The sequence below is a fragment of the Meles meles genome, chromosome 17 (assembly GCF_922984935.1).
Source record: "Meles meles chromosome 17, mMelMel3.1 paternal haplotype, whole genome shotgun sequence".
NCBI classification, from domain to species: domain Eukaryota; kingdom Metazoa; phylum Chordata; class Mammalia; order Carnivora; family Mustelidae; genus Meles; species Meles meles.
The window spans coordinates 66680424-66701944 of NC_060082.1; the positions used below are offsets into that span (position 1 = coordinate 66680424).

At 41.3% G+C, this 21521-nt stretch overlaps 1 protein-coding gene across 1 annotated transcript; it reads right to left on the reverse strand.

Annotated features, from left to right (window-relative positions):
• Nucleotides 1-381: 381 nt before the first annotated feature.
• Nucleotides 382-19740, reverse strand: GORAB (golgin, RAB6 interacting). Its single transcript, XM_045982464.1, has 5 exons — nt 19583-19740; nt 13554-13911; nt 11388-11489; nt 8817-8957; nt 382-2362 (listed from the first exon to the last, which is right to left on the reverse strand). Exons 1-5 carry the CDS (start codon nt 19641-19643, stop codon nt 1906-1908), a joined length of 1119 nt encoding a protein of 372 aa, XP_045838420.1. The 5' UTR covers nt 19644-19740; the 3' UTR covers nt 382-1905.
• Nucleotides 19741-21521: the final 1781 nt, after the last annotated feature.

Genomic DNA, 21521 nt, shown 5'->3' on the forward strand with positions numbered 1-21521 from the left:
CAAGAGTTTTAGACCAGCGACGTTACCAGCACTTTACGTTTATGCCAACATGCCCTCCGTGAAATCTCCGGCTCTCAAATCCCTCCTCTGTAAGGTAAGATGGCAAAATCAGATGATCTCTGAGGTCGCTTCTAATTCCTTTATTTCATGGTTCTCCTTTCTCCATCTACCTTATAAATACTCTGAGAAGTAGATTGTAGATCCCTGTATGTAGCTGATCTTCGAACCGCATTCACTGATGAATTTCCCTTACCAGAGGCTCACACAAAAGCAGATGACTCCATCTACCACAGGGAGACACAGGTGCGTGACCACCACGGAGCGTGTAAGAACACGTACTAAAGTGCTTGAGGCTTTTTTAAGAGTGAACAAAAGACCACATTATAGATGTATCAGATTCGTTTATTACTTAGAAAAATAAGAGTATATTGGACAATGATGCTTTCAATTTTTATGACTATCATTCATAAATAAAAACACAACTATCTATATAAATGCCTCTGTTTAGATAAGTCAGTAATGGAAAGCTATAATTTTAACTCAAATTACATAATATAAAAATACACAGCTCATCCACACTGCTAGGATACCCTCAAACAAACTCATTTAAAAATAGAATGTCCCCAACTTTTTCAGCATTACTATAAATACAATTATTACATTTGTCCTTACTCTCTCTTTTTTTTTTTAATATTTTATTTATTTGACAGAGAGAAATCACAAGTAGGCAGAGAGGCAGGCAGGGAGAGAGGAGGAAGCAGGCTCCCTGTGGAGCAGAGAGCCTGATGCGGGGCTCGATCCCAGGACCCTGGGATCATGACCTGAGCCGAAGGCAGAGGCTTAACCCACTGAGCCACCCAGGTGCCCCTGTCCTTACTCTCTTTTATAACAGTTCTTTTTTCAAGACTTAAAATGTAGTATTTGTATTTTTTGGAATTTTTGATAAGTAGATCTAGATCACGATTTAATCTGAATTCAGATTCTGTGACAAACCAACAGTATTTATTTACACATTCACATAGAGCACAACACTGTATAATGACATTAACAAACTATTAAAACATTAAGAAAATCACTTTAACAATTTAAATGTTTTATAATTTACATCTAACACATATTTACCAATAACTTTAGAAAGTGTATCCATTTTTTTGATAGGTTTCCTGTATTATTTTCACCCTTGCTGTAGAAATGTTTTCGCTGTCTAGATTTAATCGATGTGCTGATTAAAGACATGTATTAACAGTAAAGTTACATGTATTAGTGTTATATTTGTGTGTGTATGTATCAAGTAATCCAAACTTAGGGTGTGAATTAAAGCCATTTAGAAGGCAAATTGAAGACAAAATAACATTACTTAAGCATCTTTCATAAACTGCATCTCCCAAGTTGTGTTTTGCAGCTCTAGTTATGATCCAATAAGCAACTCAACATGCAACATTTGTTTGTTTTTGTCTCCTTCTGCCTCTTTTTCACATGTTAATTTTGGTGTCTCTTTACGGACTACACAAAATAGGACTCTCGTCATCAACACCTCTCCTAGGAGAAGTCAAATGAGTTCGGTGAGGTGTTGAGTATTATTTTCCCTTTTACTTTTCCATATTTACCTGGTCCAACAACACTCTTAACCATGTAGTTTTTCTTCTGTCTTTTTAGGTCGTCTGTTTTCCCCCAGTTATCAGGGTACACCGAGGGAACTGGCCCTGGATCAAGGTGAACTGTGCGCCTCCGTATAAAATTATCATCATGTGAGGGTTTAGAATGTCAAATATGTGCTACTAAAACTAACCAGGGATTCAAAAATTAACACCGTTTTAAAGACGCACTTGTCCGAGCTCATGGCGTGCTCTCCAGCAGAAGCGCGCTACTGAACCCTGTACTAGCTGCGTGAACAAATGCGGCACTTCATGTGGTCAGAGCAGCTGAAATGGCCTTTACAGGAGTTTTAGTTTCTTGATTTTGGCCTGGATTTTGAAGGGGAATGCTGCTGGGATTCTCACACTGTTCATCTATCTTTAAGGAAGTGGCGTGTTCTTGATGATTTCTGCTCTCTTCAGCAAATCCTACTGTCACACTCTCCCCAGAAGGCTGAAACGGCCTCTCCAAGTGAAGCACCTGTTTCCCTGCTCCGGTTTCTTGTTCGTGTAGCAATCTCTCCACCTCCACCTCGAGCTCCAGCGTCTCCTCGTCAGCCTGTACATCCAGCTGCTGCATCAACTCTTCCAACTTCTTGGCCTTGCGGAGCTCGTTCTGCTGTATGATCGTACAGAGGTGCTCGGTGAGTCGCTCTTTAGTCTCAGTCTTGCGCTGTAGCTCTAGCTTCGCCGCAACATACTCGGCTTCCGCCCTGTCATAGCGCTTCCTGTAGGGACAGGTACAAAGATCGGTCCGTTGGTTTTCCACTTAAGAAGATATTCAAAGGAGGGCCTAGAAACAATAATTAAACTCCAGAATTGGGGAAAAATAAAGAAATATAATGCAGATATGGATACTCAAATTGTATGCACACTTGTCCTACATGTCAGACAAACCAGGCTGGTGATGCTGAAACTTTTACAACATCCACATTTGGACCCTCCTAATGTAACGGCATTCTTCCGCATTCATTTCCTCTTCCCGAAGCCGGGCTTGGATGAAAGCAGGCTGAGAGGTTAATTCAGTGGTGAGCTAGCTCTGGTCAGGGAGAGCCCTGATTTGTAGTGTTTCTCAATTTCTGTATTATAACTAGCACCACCGTGGCCAATTTCAGGCTGTTAATGTGACATCACTGATTGCAGAACTGGAAAGAGATACACAGTGGAACCTAGCTCCAGCACACAACTGGTCAAAATGTGTGAGAGGCCAAACAAAGTAAGAGAAGAAAATCTGTATCTCTTAACAGATAAGAAAAGGAAGAAGAATTTTGGTAGAGAAGGATATGGACAGTGGTTGCACGGTGAATGTAAATGATACTAGGTGAGGCAGGAAGCAAGGATCAAGAAGAACAGAAACATGTCAGGATAGGTTTAGGATGGGTTTCTCAATGCTGGCACTATTGACCACTTGGACGTATCATTCTCTGTTCTAGGGAGCAGTCCTGGACATTGTAGGATGCACAGCAGCATCATGGGCTTTCTCCCGCTCCGCTGGTAGCACCCGATATTTGTAATAACCAAAAAGGTCTCCGATGCTACCAAAAATCTCCTCAGGGGCAAAAACTGCCCCCAGTTGAGAATCCCTGGGTTAAGTTGTTCCCTCTCAATTTTGCAACAACAGACTACTGTTAGACTTTTGCTTTGTTTAGCGCATTTTTTCTATTTACATATATACACATATATACACACATATATATATCTTTGGAATGAATATAGATTCATTCCAAAGATAGGCAACACCAATCTTAGAAGTAAGGTAATTCTACTGGGGAAGTCACCCTGTAACGTCTCTTCTTTTCCTTTGTATTAGAAACAAGAAAAACTATCGTACGTCAGTTCACTGTCTTTTACCTTTTCTTTCTTTCTTTTTTTTTGGCCAGGAAAAGAGACTGGCCCACATTTATCAACTAATTGTTCAGTTTCATAACCACGAACAGTTGTGAAGGTCACGGCGCCGTGCCTGCTATGACTGCCCACATCAACTCAATGTAGTAAGTACTTTCTGGCACCACAGTTACAGCAGAACAGAAACAGTTTTACCTCCTAACGCAAGATTCTCTGTCTTGAAGAAGAATATAGTGAAAAAAATGAAAGGCTCCGATTTTTAGAAAAGCTACGGTTCAAATCCTGCCTTTGCCATTTACTGTGTAGGTACCTGTTTTGGTCAAGGCCTTTTTTGGATGTGAAGAACAGATATCCAGTCAAACTAGCCCAGGTGAAAAGTGGGTTTTATTGTAGGATACAAGAGGCAATCTCACGAGCATGTCATCAGAACCAGAAACTATTCTCTTTAATGCTCAGAAACCACAGTTTCTCTCATTTTGGCTTTCCAATCGTACTCCCAGCCCAATATGGCCACCAGCTGTGGCTCTGCATCATATGTGCTCCACTCGGTTTCTCGGTGCTCCAGTTCCGCTGCGGGGAGGCCGGGGGAGGGAGGGAACCAGGCTGGCTGAGCCTGGCGCATCAGTTTGAACAGAGCTCCGAGCATCAGCCAGGCCACCAACTCCTATTTAGCTTCTGGACTGAATGTTCTGGAGTCAGTGGCCCATCCTTGTTTTAATCAGGTGTGGCCCAGGGTCAGCGCCATGAGTATAAAACACACCTAGCTCCTAAGGAAGAGGCTGGAGAATATACGTGCAACGTCTGAAAATTCTAGTACAGCGATCGTTGGTAGTAAGTTCATGTGAGTTTTGGTTTATTTGTAAAATGGCAATGATATTATTACTTCATAGGAGCGTTAAGATTAAGCGGTATAAACGGGGAAAGTGTCTCACCCAGTGTCTGGTAGGCACTCAAAAAACAGAACTTCTTCGGAGCACCAGAATCCAAAAGCAGTTATCACTAAACACGTAGTGTATCTCAAGCTAAAATTAGGCAAAGTTTCAGGACTCAGTGTTTATACTTGAAAACTGTTATTTACATAATGTTCATTTACCATTCTTATTTTTTTTTTTAAACCGTCACCTAGTAACTCTAAGAATGAGAAAACTAGCTGTTTTTCAATTACCCTCTATGATAAAAGAATTGTTCCAAAGGAGCCTTGTTGGACATGTGAATCCCTCATTTCCAAACTCAGGAACACGTCCTGTTTATGAATGTTCTTGCATCCAGCTTCAGAGCTCTGACAACATCCCCACAGGTATATGAATACTTTGCCCTTCCCCCAACTCAAACCTCCTTTCTGTGGTCTGGGGTCTCCCTCAGCCAGCCAGAGTCAGCTAGTAAAGATTTACTGACTGGGCTCATGAATGCTGAATTGAAATTAAATTTGCAAACAGGTCCCTAGGTTTCCATTGATCTTTCACCCTGGATAAATCACTGAAGATTTTGCATTTTGTTTATTTACTTAAAGTTTTTCTGGCCAGAAACATGCATATATATTCGTGCACAGAGTGATTGATGTTTGAAATATTGATTAATTTCACAAACTGCACTGCAAGCCGAGGGTCGGGTGGATAATACCAACTCAGAGTATGATGACATTTTGGAACAGAATAGTAAGAGCATTATACGTAATGCAGTAAAATAAATTGAACTGGAAATGTAATTACAGAATTGTTTTTGTTATTTTAAAGGGACATCGAGTGATTTAATGAATGTGATTTAAAGGATTCTAGAATCTGTCTCTTGGTTTTGGTATCCTGATATTTTTTAAGAACTCAATCATTAACCCTTGGCATGCTGTTTGGTTCCATTGATCCACTTTTAGTTTTCTCATTTCTTTTCCAAGCAGTTCTATTTGTAAGGATCAACATATAAAGGTTCTTATACTAAGAAAGGATAGAATAAAACTACATTTTGCAATTACTATATGGGCCCATTGAATCCTTTTATACATCTGAGATACACTGTAGGACTGTTGAGATAGGATATATTGTTCCTATATCTTGAAATATTTTGCCATTTTATCACCCTGGGAATTATTTCCTTATTACTCATCAATTATTCCCATTTATGCAGAAAAACATTAATAAGAAAACAGAGAATGATGGAATGACCTAAAGGATGATGCCCCCGGTTTAGTTTTCTTATTGTTTTGTTCAAAGTATTACATCATCTTTCAAAAAGATCTTAAAAAAAAAAAAGAAGACTAGAAACACCGTATCTGTAACCTATTTTCAGCTTTCACTAAACACACTTCACAATTAGTATTTTTCATTTTCTGCCCACAGTGACAAAGTGGAGAAAATTGAGAGCTGAAGACATTTCGCAGCTATCAGACAAATCAAAAGACAAATGCTGTGGAAGGTTTAAAAACATGGCCACCCACAGATACTCACTTCCTAATCCCCAGAATCTGTGAACATTACCTCACATGGTAAAGGATGTGATTAAGTTAAAGATTCTGAAAGGAGTTTATTCTGAATCATCCAGTTGCACCCTAAAGACAATCACATGCATCCTTTTAAGAGGCAGAGGAAGTTTTGAGAGGGAAGAGGAGGAAGCAATGTGACTACAGAAGCACAGAACTCGGTGCAGCCACAAGCCAAGGAGTACCTGCAGCCCCCATGGACTGGGAGAGGCAAGGAATGGATTCTGCCCCGAAGTCTCTGAAGAAGACTGACCCTGCCAACGCCCTGATTTCAAACTTCTGGCTTCCAGAAATAGGAGAGAATAAATTTCTTTTGTTTTAAATCACCCGGTTTGTGGTAACTTGTTACAGCAGCCCTCGGAACCTAATATCAAGGCCAAAACAGCAGTCTAGGTTCTAGATGGTGAAACCGATCCCATGGTGAAATCTCAAGAGTTCGAGACTTCAGAAAGACATGTCCTAGATGAACTTTCTCAAGCCCAGAGTCAATGAACAAAAAACGTATTTCTGAGGATAAAAAGGAAATCCTATTCTCTTGGAGTTAATAATTCCAAAAGAAAGAACTCGAGCACACAGTATTTTAAGTACTTAGACCGACTTGTGTTGAGAAAGGAAGTAACTGCATTCTTCCAGCTTTTCATGATGTTGGGAGTCAAACGTTACTTGACACAAAGAGGTCTGCTATGCTTACATTCTTATTAAAATTGTTAATAGAGCTGTTTTCCACAATCCCTATTATTTTTACTTCTATAAATTATACATAAAACAATTATGTATATGTGTGTGTATGTGTATGCACGTGCATGTGTATATGTTAATGGCAGTATCTATTAAACATAGATAGCAAACATCGATGATAATACTTCCTGGTCCACGAAGGGTCAAGGAAATGTTCTACACACAGTCACTCTGTTTCACAAGCTGGTCTAATGCAGCATATGGCAGCCTGGTAATCACAGATGGGAACAGAAGCAATAATTTTCTCAATTTGCTTCACTCAAAGTGTTGGTCTCCTTAAAGGGATCTATTCTAATAATGCCCTACAGAAACTAATTTTAAAACAAAGTCTGGACTATTCATTATCTAAGAACCTTTTGTGGACATTGCACTGTACTAAAAAAATATAATAATATTTTTATTTAAAAAGAAAAAAACACAAGATCTCCAATAGAAACTGGCTGCCCTGGGGATTAGCTACCAGTAGAAATCTAAACCACAAGACTGTATCACCAACCTCTAATTTCTCAATAACCACAGATGTAAATTTAGAAAATGTTTTAATATTATGAGTGAACCAGATACAACACTGGTCCTAATCACAATTGTCTATGGCTTCTCTTTGATTTCTCTCAACACCTTAGCTTTCTAAAAACAGCCTCACACATACAATATGGATATTCACATACAACTACGTCAATACCTGTACCACAAGAAATTGCCATCTTTGTTAAAAGACGTAAAATTTTATCTAAAATTTTTTACTATATAAAAACTTACTAAAATTTCATTAAACACATTTATATATTACGGGATATTTTCTTCTTTAACCAGTAATCCAACCTTCTTTGTGTTTTCTGAAGACTAAAACTGACATTTCTTATATTATGTTCAGTAAACAAACGTACCCTTCTCTAGCCTCCTCTACCACAGAATTAAAATATGATGACATGATTTTCTGTAAAGGTATCCATAATAATCTGAATTATTCATATAAAGGGCTACAAAGGCCTAAGAATGTTCCTCTGGTAAACTTAAGTTACAGAGAATAAAATATACTGAAAATCCAGGATTAGTTTTATCTTAATAAAATCTTGGTTACCTCCTTAATGACCTTATTAATAGAAATCTGGAACCTCCAGTTATCAGCTACTGATGACATTAAGTTAAGCAGTTAATTAATAAAGGCAACCCATTAAGCCTAATAACATATGGTCAAACAACAATTACGAAAATCACAAGGACATCACAAACCTTTCTTAATAAACCCTGAGTTAAAAACCACAATCAAGCATTTCTGCTTTATTAAACTATTAAATAAACATTCTGATGCTGTGGTTTACCCTGGACTAATGAGGCATTCTGATTGATTTCTAGTGCTACAGAGAGAGATGTATTAACATGGCATTCCCTTGTGAAAAAAGACAATTCAGGATGATTAAAGCAATGCTGAAAGGACTGAAAACCCTGAAATTGGACCTAATTTTTTGCCCTTTTATCTACTTGCAAAGTTCATGTAATCCTTTACATGTGTTAGTTCATTTTAAAAATTCTCCATGATGAATTTTTCACGAAAAAATGCCAATGGTTGAAACCAAGAAAACACATGATAGCAAACTACTGTATCAGAATACAACTGAAAAGAAAAACAAAAAGAGGAAAATCTTCAAGCTTTCAAGACAGAGTGCTAGTTTCTTTAAAATACTCGTAGGCTTTTTTTAAAAAAAAAGCTAGATTTTCTTTCTTTGATGAAAACTGAAATGAGAATTAGGCTAATCTCTAAGGACCATCTCAGATAACCAAAATTTCTTAATAGAAAGAGTACAGAGTTGGTGTTAGAACAACAGAATTTGGGGACAAGTCATTTAGACACTTAGAGTCCCAAACATTACATAGCTGATGGTTGAGCAAGAAAGACTAAAATGTAAATGAATAATGCAAGAAATGCTCTAACAGGAATATGAACTAGGGTGGGGCAAACTTAAGGAAGACTTCAAGAAGAAGAGACGCTGCATTTAGTACAATCCAGGAAGAGAGCACCGAATGGTACTGTTCTGAGGCTTCATGACTACATACCTGAGAGCTCCTGGCTCTGCTGGCAATAAACATTACTTTGCTCTGACTGCCGGGTCAGAGTTCTCTCAACTCACCGCGCACTGGAATACTCGAGGCTGGCCTGATCGATCCGGTTTCTGAGGATTCCGATGTCAGCTGACACCATGTCATCTAGAGCCTGTAACTCCTTTTGAATCCGCTTTAGTTTCAAGGTCTCTGCTTGAGTTCTTTTAGATCTAGAAAAATGAAGAGAAAAATAAAAACATTTTAAAATCATGTATCTATACACAATATTAAGTGAAAAAAGCAACCTACTGTATATATAATATGATTTTAATGTATAATTTTTAAAAATTAGGAAAAAAAAAACCAACCCAGCACAAATTGAAATAAAACAAATGCTGGCAACATTTTGGTTTATCTCTAAGACTGCATTTGAGCTGTTTTCCCTAATTATTCCAACACACAAAGGAAAATGTAAGATTTAAGAAAAAAACAAAAAACGAATAGTTCACTTATAGGTCTATGTTTATTCCATGAGGATGAGAATAAATATTGAAAGAAAATATCTGTATTCTCTTTACATGGAATATCCAACAAAGCTTTCTGAATTTCTAGCCTTAAATTCTTGCTAAGCCCATTTTCATGTGTTTGATACTCACTGGACAAAGAACTGATGCCTGTATTAAACACTATTTCTTTATATTTTTTGGTTTTATCCTTTTTAGGACCCATTTCCTCCAAAGTTTTATTACTTTAATTTTTGCTTTTCCGGCAATACTACAGTTCCTCAAAATTCCTTCTGGGGCTCAAAACCAAATACTCTTTTTTCCCCCTTTGTTTAAAAGCACATTCAACTTCAGTGCCCTCACCACCCCCAAACACATGACACACTGAAGAAACAGAATACAAAAGCCAACCTTCAATCTGATTTCACTTATTTCAAAGTTTCATGCCCATTCTCACAGAATAAAACTCCCCCAGAAAACCATTATATTGCCACTTATAATCTCCTGATTTCTACTCCATTATGCATTTTCACTTGTTTTCTGCCTACAAAAGTTAACAGTAAGTACTTCACTGGTGCATTTATTAATAATCTTTTTTTTTTTATTTTTTTTTTTTATTTGAGAGAGAGAGAGTGAGAGAGGGAGAGAGAGAGAGCATGAGAGGAGAGATGTCAGCAGGAGAAGCAGACTCCCTGCTGAGCAGGGAGCCCGATGCGGGACTCGATCCCGGGACTCCAGGATCATGACCTGGGCCGAAGGCAGTTGCTTAACCAACTGAGCCACCCAGGCGCCCCCATTTATTAATAATCTAATCAGGTTATGTTTCCTTACATTTCTGCCTGTATCAATACTTTTTGTCTTCAACTAAATGCAAATAAAGAATAAGTGTTGAGCCTATAAATCTTTCTGTAAAATCCCCAGTGAACAGCTTCCCCAACCACTTCCAAACTGAAGACCAGTAACTGAAGTGATTTTTAAAATCACTTTTCACTTTCAATAATCATGTACATTTCTCTTCTTGAAATGTAAATTCAATTAGTTGCATATTTCCTATGTTTCATGAAAGATCAAGGGGGACCAACTGAAGAAAAAAAAAAATCATCATTTTCAAATACATATATCCCTGACAGATAAAATTCTGAATGACTCACATACCTACCTGCCCTTCTCTCTAGCCCCGCCCTTCCCCCTCCCCCAACATATACACCAGCTTCAATAACCAACAGTTTTGCCAGTTTTTCTGGAGATCTGAAAAGAAAATGCCAACAATATCGCTTGCATTTCATTCTTACTATTCTCAACCATTATTTCATGGCCTAAGTTCGGTTTCCTAAGGCCACAGCACACTGGAAATTACAAACTAAAAGGGCAGAAAGATTGGGTGAGAGAGGTGGAAAGTGGCTCAAAAGGGAAGGTTGCTGTTGGCGGCTAGCACAGTGTAGTAAAGGAAAAACAAACCGACACTGGCAGGTGACAGAAAAATCGAAGTGCATGTTAACAGGGCAGAGTGCTCACAACGGTGACCTTGAATCACTGATGAAAGGTTGTATCGTGTATTAGCGAGGGCAGGTAAATTATTCAAGAAAAATGTCCACAGAAAACACAATTAAGATTTCTGGGAGTGGAAGTCACTTATGTGGAATAAGCAATCCTACTCTTTTACATGTCGCATGACTAAAGCCTCCCACGTCAAAATTAAAACCTGAAAATTTGTTGCTAATACACTTATCCTGATGGCTCTTCACCATTTCCTTAGGATGTGTAGATGGTTCAAACGGAAAACACTGATGTTGATTCTGAAGTTCTAACTGCCTCTGTATTCACAAATTCGGTATAATTTAGGCTTACAAAGTCCTCCTTAATAAATGAACGCTGGAATTTCAGTATCATTTATAAAAGATAATTTGTTTAGCTTTAAAAGTAACACTGTAGAGGGCTGCCTGGCTGGCTCAGTCAGTAGAGTATGTGACTCTTGATCTTGGGGTTGTTGAGGTCAAGCCCCATACTGGGCATGGAACCTACTTTACAAAAAACAATTAAAAAGGAATGTTGTAGAGAAAATGTCAATTTATCAAAAGAGACAAGGGAAAACAAATACAGAACATGACAGAACCAATCCCAAGTTACTAACAACCTCTCCTAGTTCAGGTGCCTCACCTTTCTGCAATAGCTTTAGCCAAAAGAGCTTTCTTACGTTTATTTTTCTCTTCCATTAACCGTTGTTCCTCCTGGAGGACTTCCCAACGAGACTTTTCTTGCCTAGGGAACAAAAAATTTAGAAAAATTAGTTTCTGAAACCCCATCCTACACCTTACCAGGCTTAACCCCCCTTTGTATAAAATTTAATCAACCAGATTATGTATATTTTCTTTAAAAAACCCTCTTAAAAGGAACCCATCTGCAGCTCGTTATTTTGTTCTAATAGGAACCAAGATTATGATTTGAAGTCAAGAAGGCTTACATTAAAAAAAAAAAAAAAAAAAAAAAAAGAAGGCTTACATAAACTGGACCTTTGAAATCCATTATATGTATATAATCTAGGAAGCCACAAACTGGAATCCAGAGTACTATGGCATTTGTTAGGAGAACAAAGAAAGTTGTATAAGTTAATTATGTATTATATGCAAAATGGAGAGCAAAATAAATTGGCATGTAGCTAATATCATGTTTTATCTTTTAGAGTTTCTATACTGAAAGTCTCTACCACTTAACACTCTCAGGGTAATAAACAACATTTCTTTCTTTTTTTTTTAATTTGCTTACTTCCAGCTCTCAAACATTTTTAAACAGAGTAAAACACCATGAGCTAAGATTTGAATGCTGGGCTACCAAGAAACTTCAAAGATCTGAAAATAGCCTTCCATCTGTTCAACTCTGACTTAAATTAAAATTTCTCATAAATTCAACAACTTGATGTCAACTCAAACAAGGTCACAATCAAGCTATTCATTCCTTTTATTGTCATTTCTTATGGCCATCGTTATCAAAAATTCTCTAGTTCCAGACCTAGTAACCAGTTCCATATTTATCACTTTTCTTCCCATTCCCACCGCCTCCACCCTGGAGCTGGCACTGGTCCACTCCCATTTTCACGATCGCAGGAATCTTCTCACCCAGTGCTGGAGTTCCAGTTCTGCCAGCGCCCTCCCCTGACTGCGCCGCAACGCTGACACCTCCATTTTCTCTAACCTCTGTTTTGATCAGGGTATCTCTCCCTGGAGGCCTACGTGATACACGACTGCATCAGGGAGCTCGACAGACAGCAAGCCTCAGCTTCCACATCCTTCTTCATCTCCCTCATTCTCTACTATTCTCTGGCCTCACTTCTGCCTCTTCCAGAGATGTGAGATGCCATCTCTGAGCATTCTGTAGGATAGATCTTTCCCCTTCTTATAGGCTCAGAATTCCTCCTTTTCAACAACAGTCCCCCAAATTGCATGTCTTCTATGAAAATTTTCCCAAGTACCTAAAAATTCTTTTTTCTAACAACATTCAATGAAAATTGTCCAGCTCAATTTAAACCCACCCTCCCCTACTTGTCTCAGGTCTGTGCGGATAAACTATATTTAAAGACAATTAAATGTATGCACTTGTTCAATGTTGTTTTCAGAATTCATGTGGCTTTGTATCTCTTGTAAAACTGGTCTCTGGGTTGTGAACTCATAGCACAGAATCTGGATCAGAGAAATCCTAAGATACTGTGAGACTCAGAAAATGGAAAACAGAAACAAATGCCACCCTGATAAACCAGGAGGAAACAAACAGGAGTGGATATTAAAACATAAGCTATAGGATAAATATTTTGATTCACAAGTGACAGAATGGTAATTTCCATAAAGAATGTCTCTAAACTAAATTCTGGAGGTCATTTCTAACAAAAGCACATTAAACAAAGAATAAAAAGAAATCTAATGATGGAGCTGAATTGTTTTATTAGTCCTCTCCATTTCAACTTTCCTTTGACCATCCCTTCATATCTCTTCACAAATGGATCCAGAAAGACCTATATGTGAACCCCAACTCTGCTACTTACTAGCTATGTATTTGCTTTGGGAATAAAGTTATCTTTTCTGAGTCCAAGATACCTATGGAGTGAAAATCATGAACAGGTACTGTAAGCTGCTGCAAAGACGAAGTGACGTAACATGTATGGCATGCCCAACACTGACGGGCTTACGATATATTTGGGGGTAGGATTCTTTAACAGGTTATGCTATTATTATACTTCTAGGTTAGAACATAAAGGAGAAAATGTTAAAACTATTATTTCTTCAAAGCCTAACTGAGGAGAAAAATGTCTCACGGATATATAGACTTACTAACAATTCCACTTTCTTTTTTTCCATTTTGCAATCTGGCTTTGGGGGCAGAACCTCGATGTTTTTGTGACTATCATGGGAATTCTGAAGTCCCAATTCCCTTGGTGGACTTTCAGTCCCCTGTGGTTTTCCATCACCAACAGGAGAGGCAAGTGTAAGAGGACTAGGAGGAACCCGGAGAGAAGAATGTGGTTCTGGACTCCTAAAACTTGGTTTTGGTGCAGAAAGCAGCTGCTCTGGAGGTACTGAGCTTGATCCATCTTGAAGTCCAAGTTTTTGGCTTTGCTCTTGAAGAGCTTTTTCCCGCTGAAGTTGTTGTCGACTTTTCTTCACAGGGAGACGTCGTTGTGGTTCAAATGGATCTGTGTGAAAAAGAGAATGGAGAAAAATTCCCTTGTGAGAGCAGCAAATAGTCAGAATTTCTCTAAGAAAATAAAGGATTAACATTAAACTTTGATAATAATTCTACAGGGCTTCTCCCTTCTTCCCTACCACAAAAGCCCAGGGAAAAACAGCCATCTTCCTATAGCATTTTAACAGTTCTCCAATCACACTGTTAATATTTAAAAAAAACTGTCCCAACTCAAAATTTTACCTTAAAAGAAGTCCATTTGTCTGCTGAGTTAGGCCTCAGAATAAAAATGCAAGGTTTCTTTTCCAACTTAAATTGAGAACTGCCTCAAGAATCAACTAATTTGACCAAACAAGGTAGACAAATGAATCCTTGATTGGTCTTAAATTTGATTTTATGATTCTATCTGCTCTCCTGAACAAAAATGGTGGCTGCATTTACAGACAGGCTACACCTTTTTTTTGGCCACACCTTTCTTAACTAATAGCAGATCTTAGGCCAATCTGATACACAGGTAGATGCTATGTACGAAGTATAACTGAATGAAATCTCTTATTTCCAAGAAAACTAGTTAACCCTCGATTGTTAACTTTCGTCTTCCAGAGCAGAGCAACGTTGTATTCCCCAAAGTCAGTTTAGCCATTAATCAACATATGCAAGCTAATTTTATTAGCAGCCTAAGCAAACCAATAGAGGAAGATAAAACTGGGAGGAATTTTTAAAAAAAGCACTATAAAATAAATAATACCCCATTATACTTTTTGGGTTATCCATGCCAGTGTTAACCTTGTAAGACAGAGTCTGGGAGAATTTACTCAGGATCACACGGTATTTAATAAGATCTGCAAATGGTATTATTTACAACATACCTGGGAAAAGAAACTGTGGTGAAATCCCTGTGAATGAACCCAAATAGAGCTTTTAAAATTCTGTACATTGACTTCTGAAGCAACACAAGCCTAGTATTTAAATCTTCCAAAGGAGAATTCAAAGCTCTGGAGTCACAGTTCCAGTACTGCTTTTGTCCAGCTCAATAACCTTAAGCAAGTCAATTAATTATTCCATACCTCAGTTCCTTCATATGTCGAAGGGGATGAAAATTTACCTGCTTTACTTAACTCATGGAGTTGGCGTAAGGATTAAATGAGACAGGTAAAGAAAATATCTTTAAAAGATACATGTACCATCAAAAGTAAAATGTTATTATTGTTCATTTTTGCCAGAAACACAAAGTAGCCCCCTCTATTCTGGGACAGAAACTTAGTCTTCACCACCGGTCTTTAGCCGCACCATCAGAAAATGCCACTGAGCCTGTTTACTTCCCAGTTACGCTCACGAAGCTGAATTAATAGTCCCTACGAAATCCAGTACTGCAGCTTCCATTCTATTTTGCATTTTCACAGAACCTGCATATGAGATTAAAACTGATTAAATAATCAAGTAACAAATAATTAAATAATCAAAATTGATTAAATAATCAAGTAACAAATAATAAATCAAACAATAAACTAGGCCACTTAAAAACAGAACATATGATATAAAAACACCTGGAACTAATAAGCCATTATAGAAGGTTGCAGAATGCAAGATTAATATACAAAAGTCAAATGCTTTCCTATGTACCAACAATGAACAAGTAGAATTTGAAATTTAAAACACGATGCCATTTGCATAAACACTAAAAAACATGTAATATTTAGAAATAAATCTAAGAAAGTAGAAGATCTATAAAGAAAACTACAAACTCTGGTAAGGAAATCAAAGAACTAAATGGAGAGATATTCCATATTCATGAACAGAAGATTCAATACCATCAAGATGTCAGTTCGTCTCAACCTGATCTACAGATCCACTGCAATCCCAATCAAAATCCCAGCCAAGATATTTTGTGCAAACCGACACAATGACTTTCCAGTTTATACGGAGAGGCAAAAGACTCAGAATACATAGTATAATATTGAAGAACAAAACTGTAGGACTGGCATTACTTGACTTCAAATCCCACTATTAAGCTGCAATAATAAAGACAGTTGGTATTAGTGAAAGAACAGACAGACCAATGGAGCAGGACAGAGAGCACAGGAATAGACAAAATGACTCATGAAACAGAAGAGAGAACCCAGGAAGAGGTTCAGACATGCACGGAGCACTGGTCTATGACTGAGATGGCACAGCCTATCAACAGCAGAATGTGGACTCATTCAGTAAATGGACTTGAGGAAAAAACTGCTGTAAGGAAAAGATAAAATCAGATCCATACCTCACACCATACAAAAACAAACAAAACATTCCCCAAATGGGTTAAGGGCTTAATGTCAAATCAACACTTTAAAATTCTTATTAGAAGCACATTTCTTTCTGTAGCATTTTGAATCTGTTGTAGTTTACAATGAAAATGACTGTTAAAAACTCTTAATTGAAAATAAGCAATAGTATCTTATGTACTATAAGGGTACTATCACCTCATGGTAGGGTACTAAGTTCTTAAGACACAAAAATGTTGACAAATTTCACCATATTAAAATTAAATACTTTGCTCATCAAAAGGTAAAAGTTAAAAGACAAGTTACAAGCTAGGAGGAGATCTTCAGAGAAGTTTTTCATAATATACCCAGCAAAGATCTAGTGTCAAGAATAAATAACTGAGGAATATTTTCTTTAGACATTGACAGCATTGTAGCTGCATTTTTTTATTTCCAGTTTTTTAGTACGAAATAAGTCATACATCAAATACATGTATGTGTTATAGACACACATCCAACCTGGATGGATAATTACAAACAGTAAGATTTACAAATAAAATATGACTATAATAGACATAACTGCTATTTAATGATAGACGTTATCCTCTCTTTTGGAACACAGATAATTGCACTTATTGGCCTCCAAATCACATTACTTCCTTTTGTTAAATGAAATGTAAGTATGAGTGACACCTGTCATTTATTGACAGAAGCACTGAGTTGTTAATGCTCAATTCTCAACCTTTTTCTCCTCAGCCATGGTGAACCCCTAAATGATAGCACCAAAACACAACGTGAAGTCATTATGTGGAAAAGAGTGACTCGCCAGACCATATCGGACATGAAGCTAGACTGAAAAATAAACATATATTATTTTAAACAGTTGATATATTATGGCTATTTGTTACTATAGCATAACTTGTCTCAACTTGATTTCATTATTACCAATACTTTTGAAATTCCCGACGTATTTGCCCCTTCCAGATAACATTCCCTTGCCTCTCTAGTATCCTGCACTTTGATGTCCTACGTTCCCAAAGAATATACCTATGTCGCATGATTCTGATCGTCTACAAATGGTATCAGGTTGTTCTTCTGAGACCTGCTCTTTTCATGCATTTTATTTACGAAATTTACACGTTAATGCTTCTGGGTATACTTCATATATTCGCGTAGCTGTATAGCAGCCCACTGGATGGTTATAATACAATTTACTTATCCCCACCTTTTAAAAAATGAACACTTGGTTTGTTCTCAGCTTTTAAATATTATAAGTAAGAATTCTAAGTACAGGGGCGCCTGGGTGGCTCAGTCGGTTAAGTGTCCCCCATCAGCTCAGGCCATGATCCCAGGGTCCTGGGATTGAGCCCTGCGTCAATCTTGGTCGGTGACCAGTATGCTTCTCCTCCCTCTGCCTGCCACTCCCCCTGCTTGTGTGCTCTCTCTCCCTAACTCAAATAAATAAATAAAATCTTAAAAAAAAGAACGTTAAGAACATTCTTAATCTTTCCTCATCTGCACATGGGTTTCTCTAGAGTGCTGTTGGGCATATTTTTGCTAACAACCAACTCCATCTTCATGGATTACTTAATTGTATTTTTAAGGTTGGAGAACAGCTGGAAGAGTCTTAAGAATTAAAAGGTCAGATCTTCTAGTTTTACAAATGAGAAATCCAAGGTCAAAAGATTTGGAGGTACAGCTAGGAGATCTATATACCAATCACTGTGTTGGCTATGGGTATACAAAAACGCCAAGTAGGGTAGACATAGGCTGGTGGTTGGTGTCTGTGCTCTAAGCCTCGCTGTGGTCTGATGGGTCTGGACATTAACATCCTTCCCGCTCTTCTCTATCCCAAACTGCAGAGATATTTACAAATGTACTTCTACGTAATGAATCTACTGCTATAATTTAGTCTATATTAAGTTTTCTTTCCCTTGGCAAACTCACCTCTGCTAATCTCTGAAATCTTTCCAAGCTCCACCCAACCCCCAGCTAACTTTGTAGCAAGCTCTTGTAAATTTTCTATTACCCATTACGTTATCGTTTCTCCTCACCAGACTACCGGCTCCTTTAAGGACGATGCCTGGTTCAGCTTCGCGCGTGTCATACAGAAGCTGACACCTCTAACTTCGCGTCAGACCAGAAGCACGGACACTTGTGCTCTGTACGTGCAAGTATGTGAACCGATGTTCCAAACACAGAGCAGAAAGAATATGAGAACATCAAGGTGGGAGTCTGTTAACCACACACTGTAGTATCCCTTTTACCATACAATTCTTTATTTAAAAAGATTTTATTTATTTGTTTGACAGAGATTACAACTAGGCAGAGAGGCAGAGAGAGAGGAGGAAGCAAGCTCCCCACTGAGCAGAGAGCCCGATGCGGGGCTCGATCCCAGGACCCTGAGATCACGACCTGAGCCGAAGGCAGCGGCTTACCCCACTGACTGAGCCACCCAGGCGCCCCTACGGTACAATTCTGGAAGACCTCTGGGCCAGTCAAAAGTTCTCCAGCCATATCATCACCCTGGCCCTGCGTTCCTACCTGCCCACTTTTTCCACGTCGGCCGTCAGTGTTTGCATCTGTGCTGACAACGCACAGACTCACCTGGGCCACAAGCTGGACCACAAGCTAACTAACCGCACGCCAGGGTTCGTTTCCCCCCAAAGCAACGTCGGTCAACTACGGCGCGTGCACCGCCGGGGCCACCACAGTCTCGTGAAACTCAAGCACAGACAAAGCATAATTCCTCCCAAGAGCTTCTCACCAAATAACAGCAAACTTGGCTCCTCCATAAAAGGAAACAAGCGAACAAAAAGCACACGTTCCAGCGGGGGAAGCGCAGCATTTCGGCGCAGCGAAGTCAACAGGTACAGCCTCACGCGCAACCGCTCCAACTCGAGGCGTCCTCACTCTGAGGCAGCACCGCACGTCATCCGGCGACCAGAAGCCAACGCACACGCCAGAGGGACTCGGAAAAGCATCGTCTCTTCGCGTCCGTGCGGACCCCTGCGCTCCCTCCTGCCAACCACTGTCGACTCTGATACACTCGCCACAGTCTGATGCGGTGCCCCTCCCGCTCCGCGCGACCCCAGCCCTCCAGCCCCGCTTCGGGCCCAGCCTTCCCACAGGCGACGGCGGCTGTCGGCGCGCTGCCTCCCACGTCCCATTCCTCCCGCCGGGAAAAGTCGCGTCCACAACGCCGAGCTGCAATCCCGAACTTCCCTCCTAGAGCAGGACGCGGTTCCTGGGGCTCGCCCTCCCGCCCGGCTCCCGACGCACGCACCCCGGGAGCCCCTCATCCCCTCCTCCCGTCGCGGCTCCTTCCCCAAACACCAACACGTTACTCTCCTCCCACCCCCTGCCCCCTCAAAGCTGCAGCCCCGCCCCTTCCCTCACTAAACCCGAAGAGAAGCCTCCGCCGGCACGTCCCGTTACCTGTAGCCTGCTTCAGTCGCCTCAGCTCCTCCTCAGAGAAGCCGGCCCAACCCCGCGCCATGCGCCCCGGCTGCCCGCGCCCCCAGAACGCCCAGAACTCGGAGCCCCGACTGCCAACGCGACGGCCCAGCACATCCGGGTTCTCTCCCGGCCGCGGCCGACCGACCAATCAGCGCTCCGCGCTCTGGGGACGCCCCCCCCCCCCTCGCTTGTCGCAGGGCCCGGCTCCGTCCGAGTTGCCTCCGGCGCTGCCGGACAAACCGCCCGAGGAAATCGCGGCCGCGGAGACATTCCTGTCTTTGAGCCGAGTCTGCTCTCTCTCGCTGTCTCCTGCCGTCGTCGGGTTAACAGCTTCACGCCGTAAGGGGCGAAATGGCGCCGCGATGAGGGTGGAGACAAACAGGCAGTTCGGAAGGGGCTGCACGTCGGTGGCGGGAAAGTGCGGGCGCGGGTGCCCGCCGGGTCCTCTGGGAAGCGCCTGGGGCGGGGCCGTGCCCTTGCTGGGCGGGGCGGGGCGGGGCTTTCCGGGCGCGCGGAGGCCGTGCGAGGAACCGTGTGGAGGGCCTGGGTGGAACAGTGGGAAGGGAGCCGACGCGTGGAGCGGGCCTTTCTGCGGGGCCGGGTCTCCCGAGGGACCCGACGGCCGGTCGTTTCCGAGTCCTGCGAACGGTTCTCGCGTCCCTGTAGCTTCTCCCCGGGGGGACGCCGGCGTGTGGGGAGCCGCTGCGCCTTTCTCTCCCGGGTCCTGCCTTCGTGGTCTGGTTCGGCCTCGAGCCCAGGCCGGCGCCTCCGCTCCAGGGCGAGCGGGACCAGCGAAGACACGCGCAGACACAGCAGGACGGCCCCGCGGCTGCGTCCGTCGTGCGCTCACCCGAGACGTCGCCGTAAGGAGGAAAAGGAGAAAACCCCATCGTTTGGGTTCCCTTCCGCTCGGCGTCCCTGGGCGGGTGTTCGCAGCAGCTGGGACGAAGCCGAGCGGGAAGTAGGGGCCACACCCGGGGGTCCGGGTGAGTGAGGGAGGTCGGGGCAGGCCCGACGGGCGGCGTTCGGACGTCCGCGTGCGGCCGGCGGGCTTCGGACTCGAGAGCGTCTTCTGGAGCGTCGGCGCCGTCCGGTCCGCGGTCCAGGGGTGCGCTCGGGTCCCCACGCCCGAATCCAGGCGCCGTTCCGGCCCGCCGGCTCCGGGACGCGGACCGGACGATGGTGCAGGCGGAGCCGTGCGGCCGGCGGTCGTTCCAGGCCCCAACCGTGTGGCGACGACGAAGCGCCCGCACGCCCCGAGTTACGTTTATACGAAAACTTTCTTTAAAGTTCTGGGTGAATTTCAAGCATTATCAATAATCTCACTAGAGATGGAAATTTCGGTATTTTAACGGGGTTTTCATCGGCCCCGAGCGAGAGCCGAACCGTGAGATGACGCGGAAACAGCGTCGGTGGGGACGACGGTTTCCAGGCTCCCCTCGTGGCGCCTGGTTCCTCGGGGGACGCGGGGCTCGGCTGGGAGCGTCGCCTCGACGACGTTCTTCGCTGTGTGGGGTATTTTTATACATTTTACTCATATGTGTTACAAACCTCACAATGTATTATTATTTTCATTGAAACAGTGATCTTTTTCAAAGATATAAATAAATAAGTCGTCCATTTACTCATATAGGTAAAATTCCTGGTACTCTCTTGTCCTGTGTGCAGATCCCTATTTCCTTCTGCCTAAATGAAAATGGTGTTATTTTGCCTTTGTTTCTGCAGGGTATTTTACTGAGTATAAAATTCTAGTTTGATTTTTTTTTTTAATGCTTTACAGATGCTGCTCTGTCTTCTAGCTTGTGTTCTTTATGACGACAAATCTATTATCATGTATATAACTTTATTTTTTTATTCTGTCTGCCTGTCAGATTTGTACCTTACCATGTTCTGGAGCAATTTGAGTATGATATTCCAT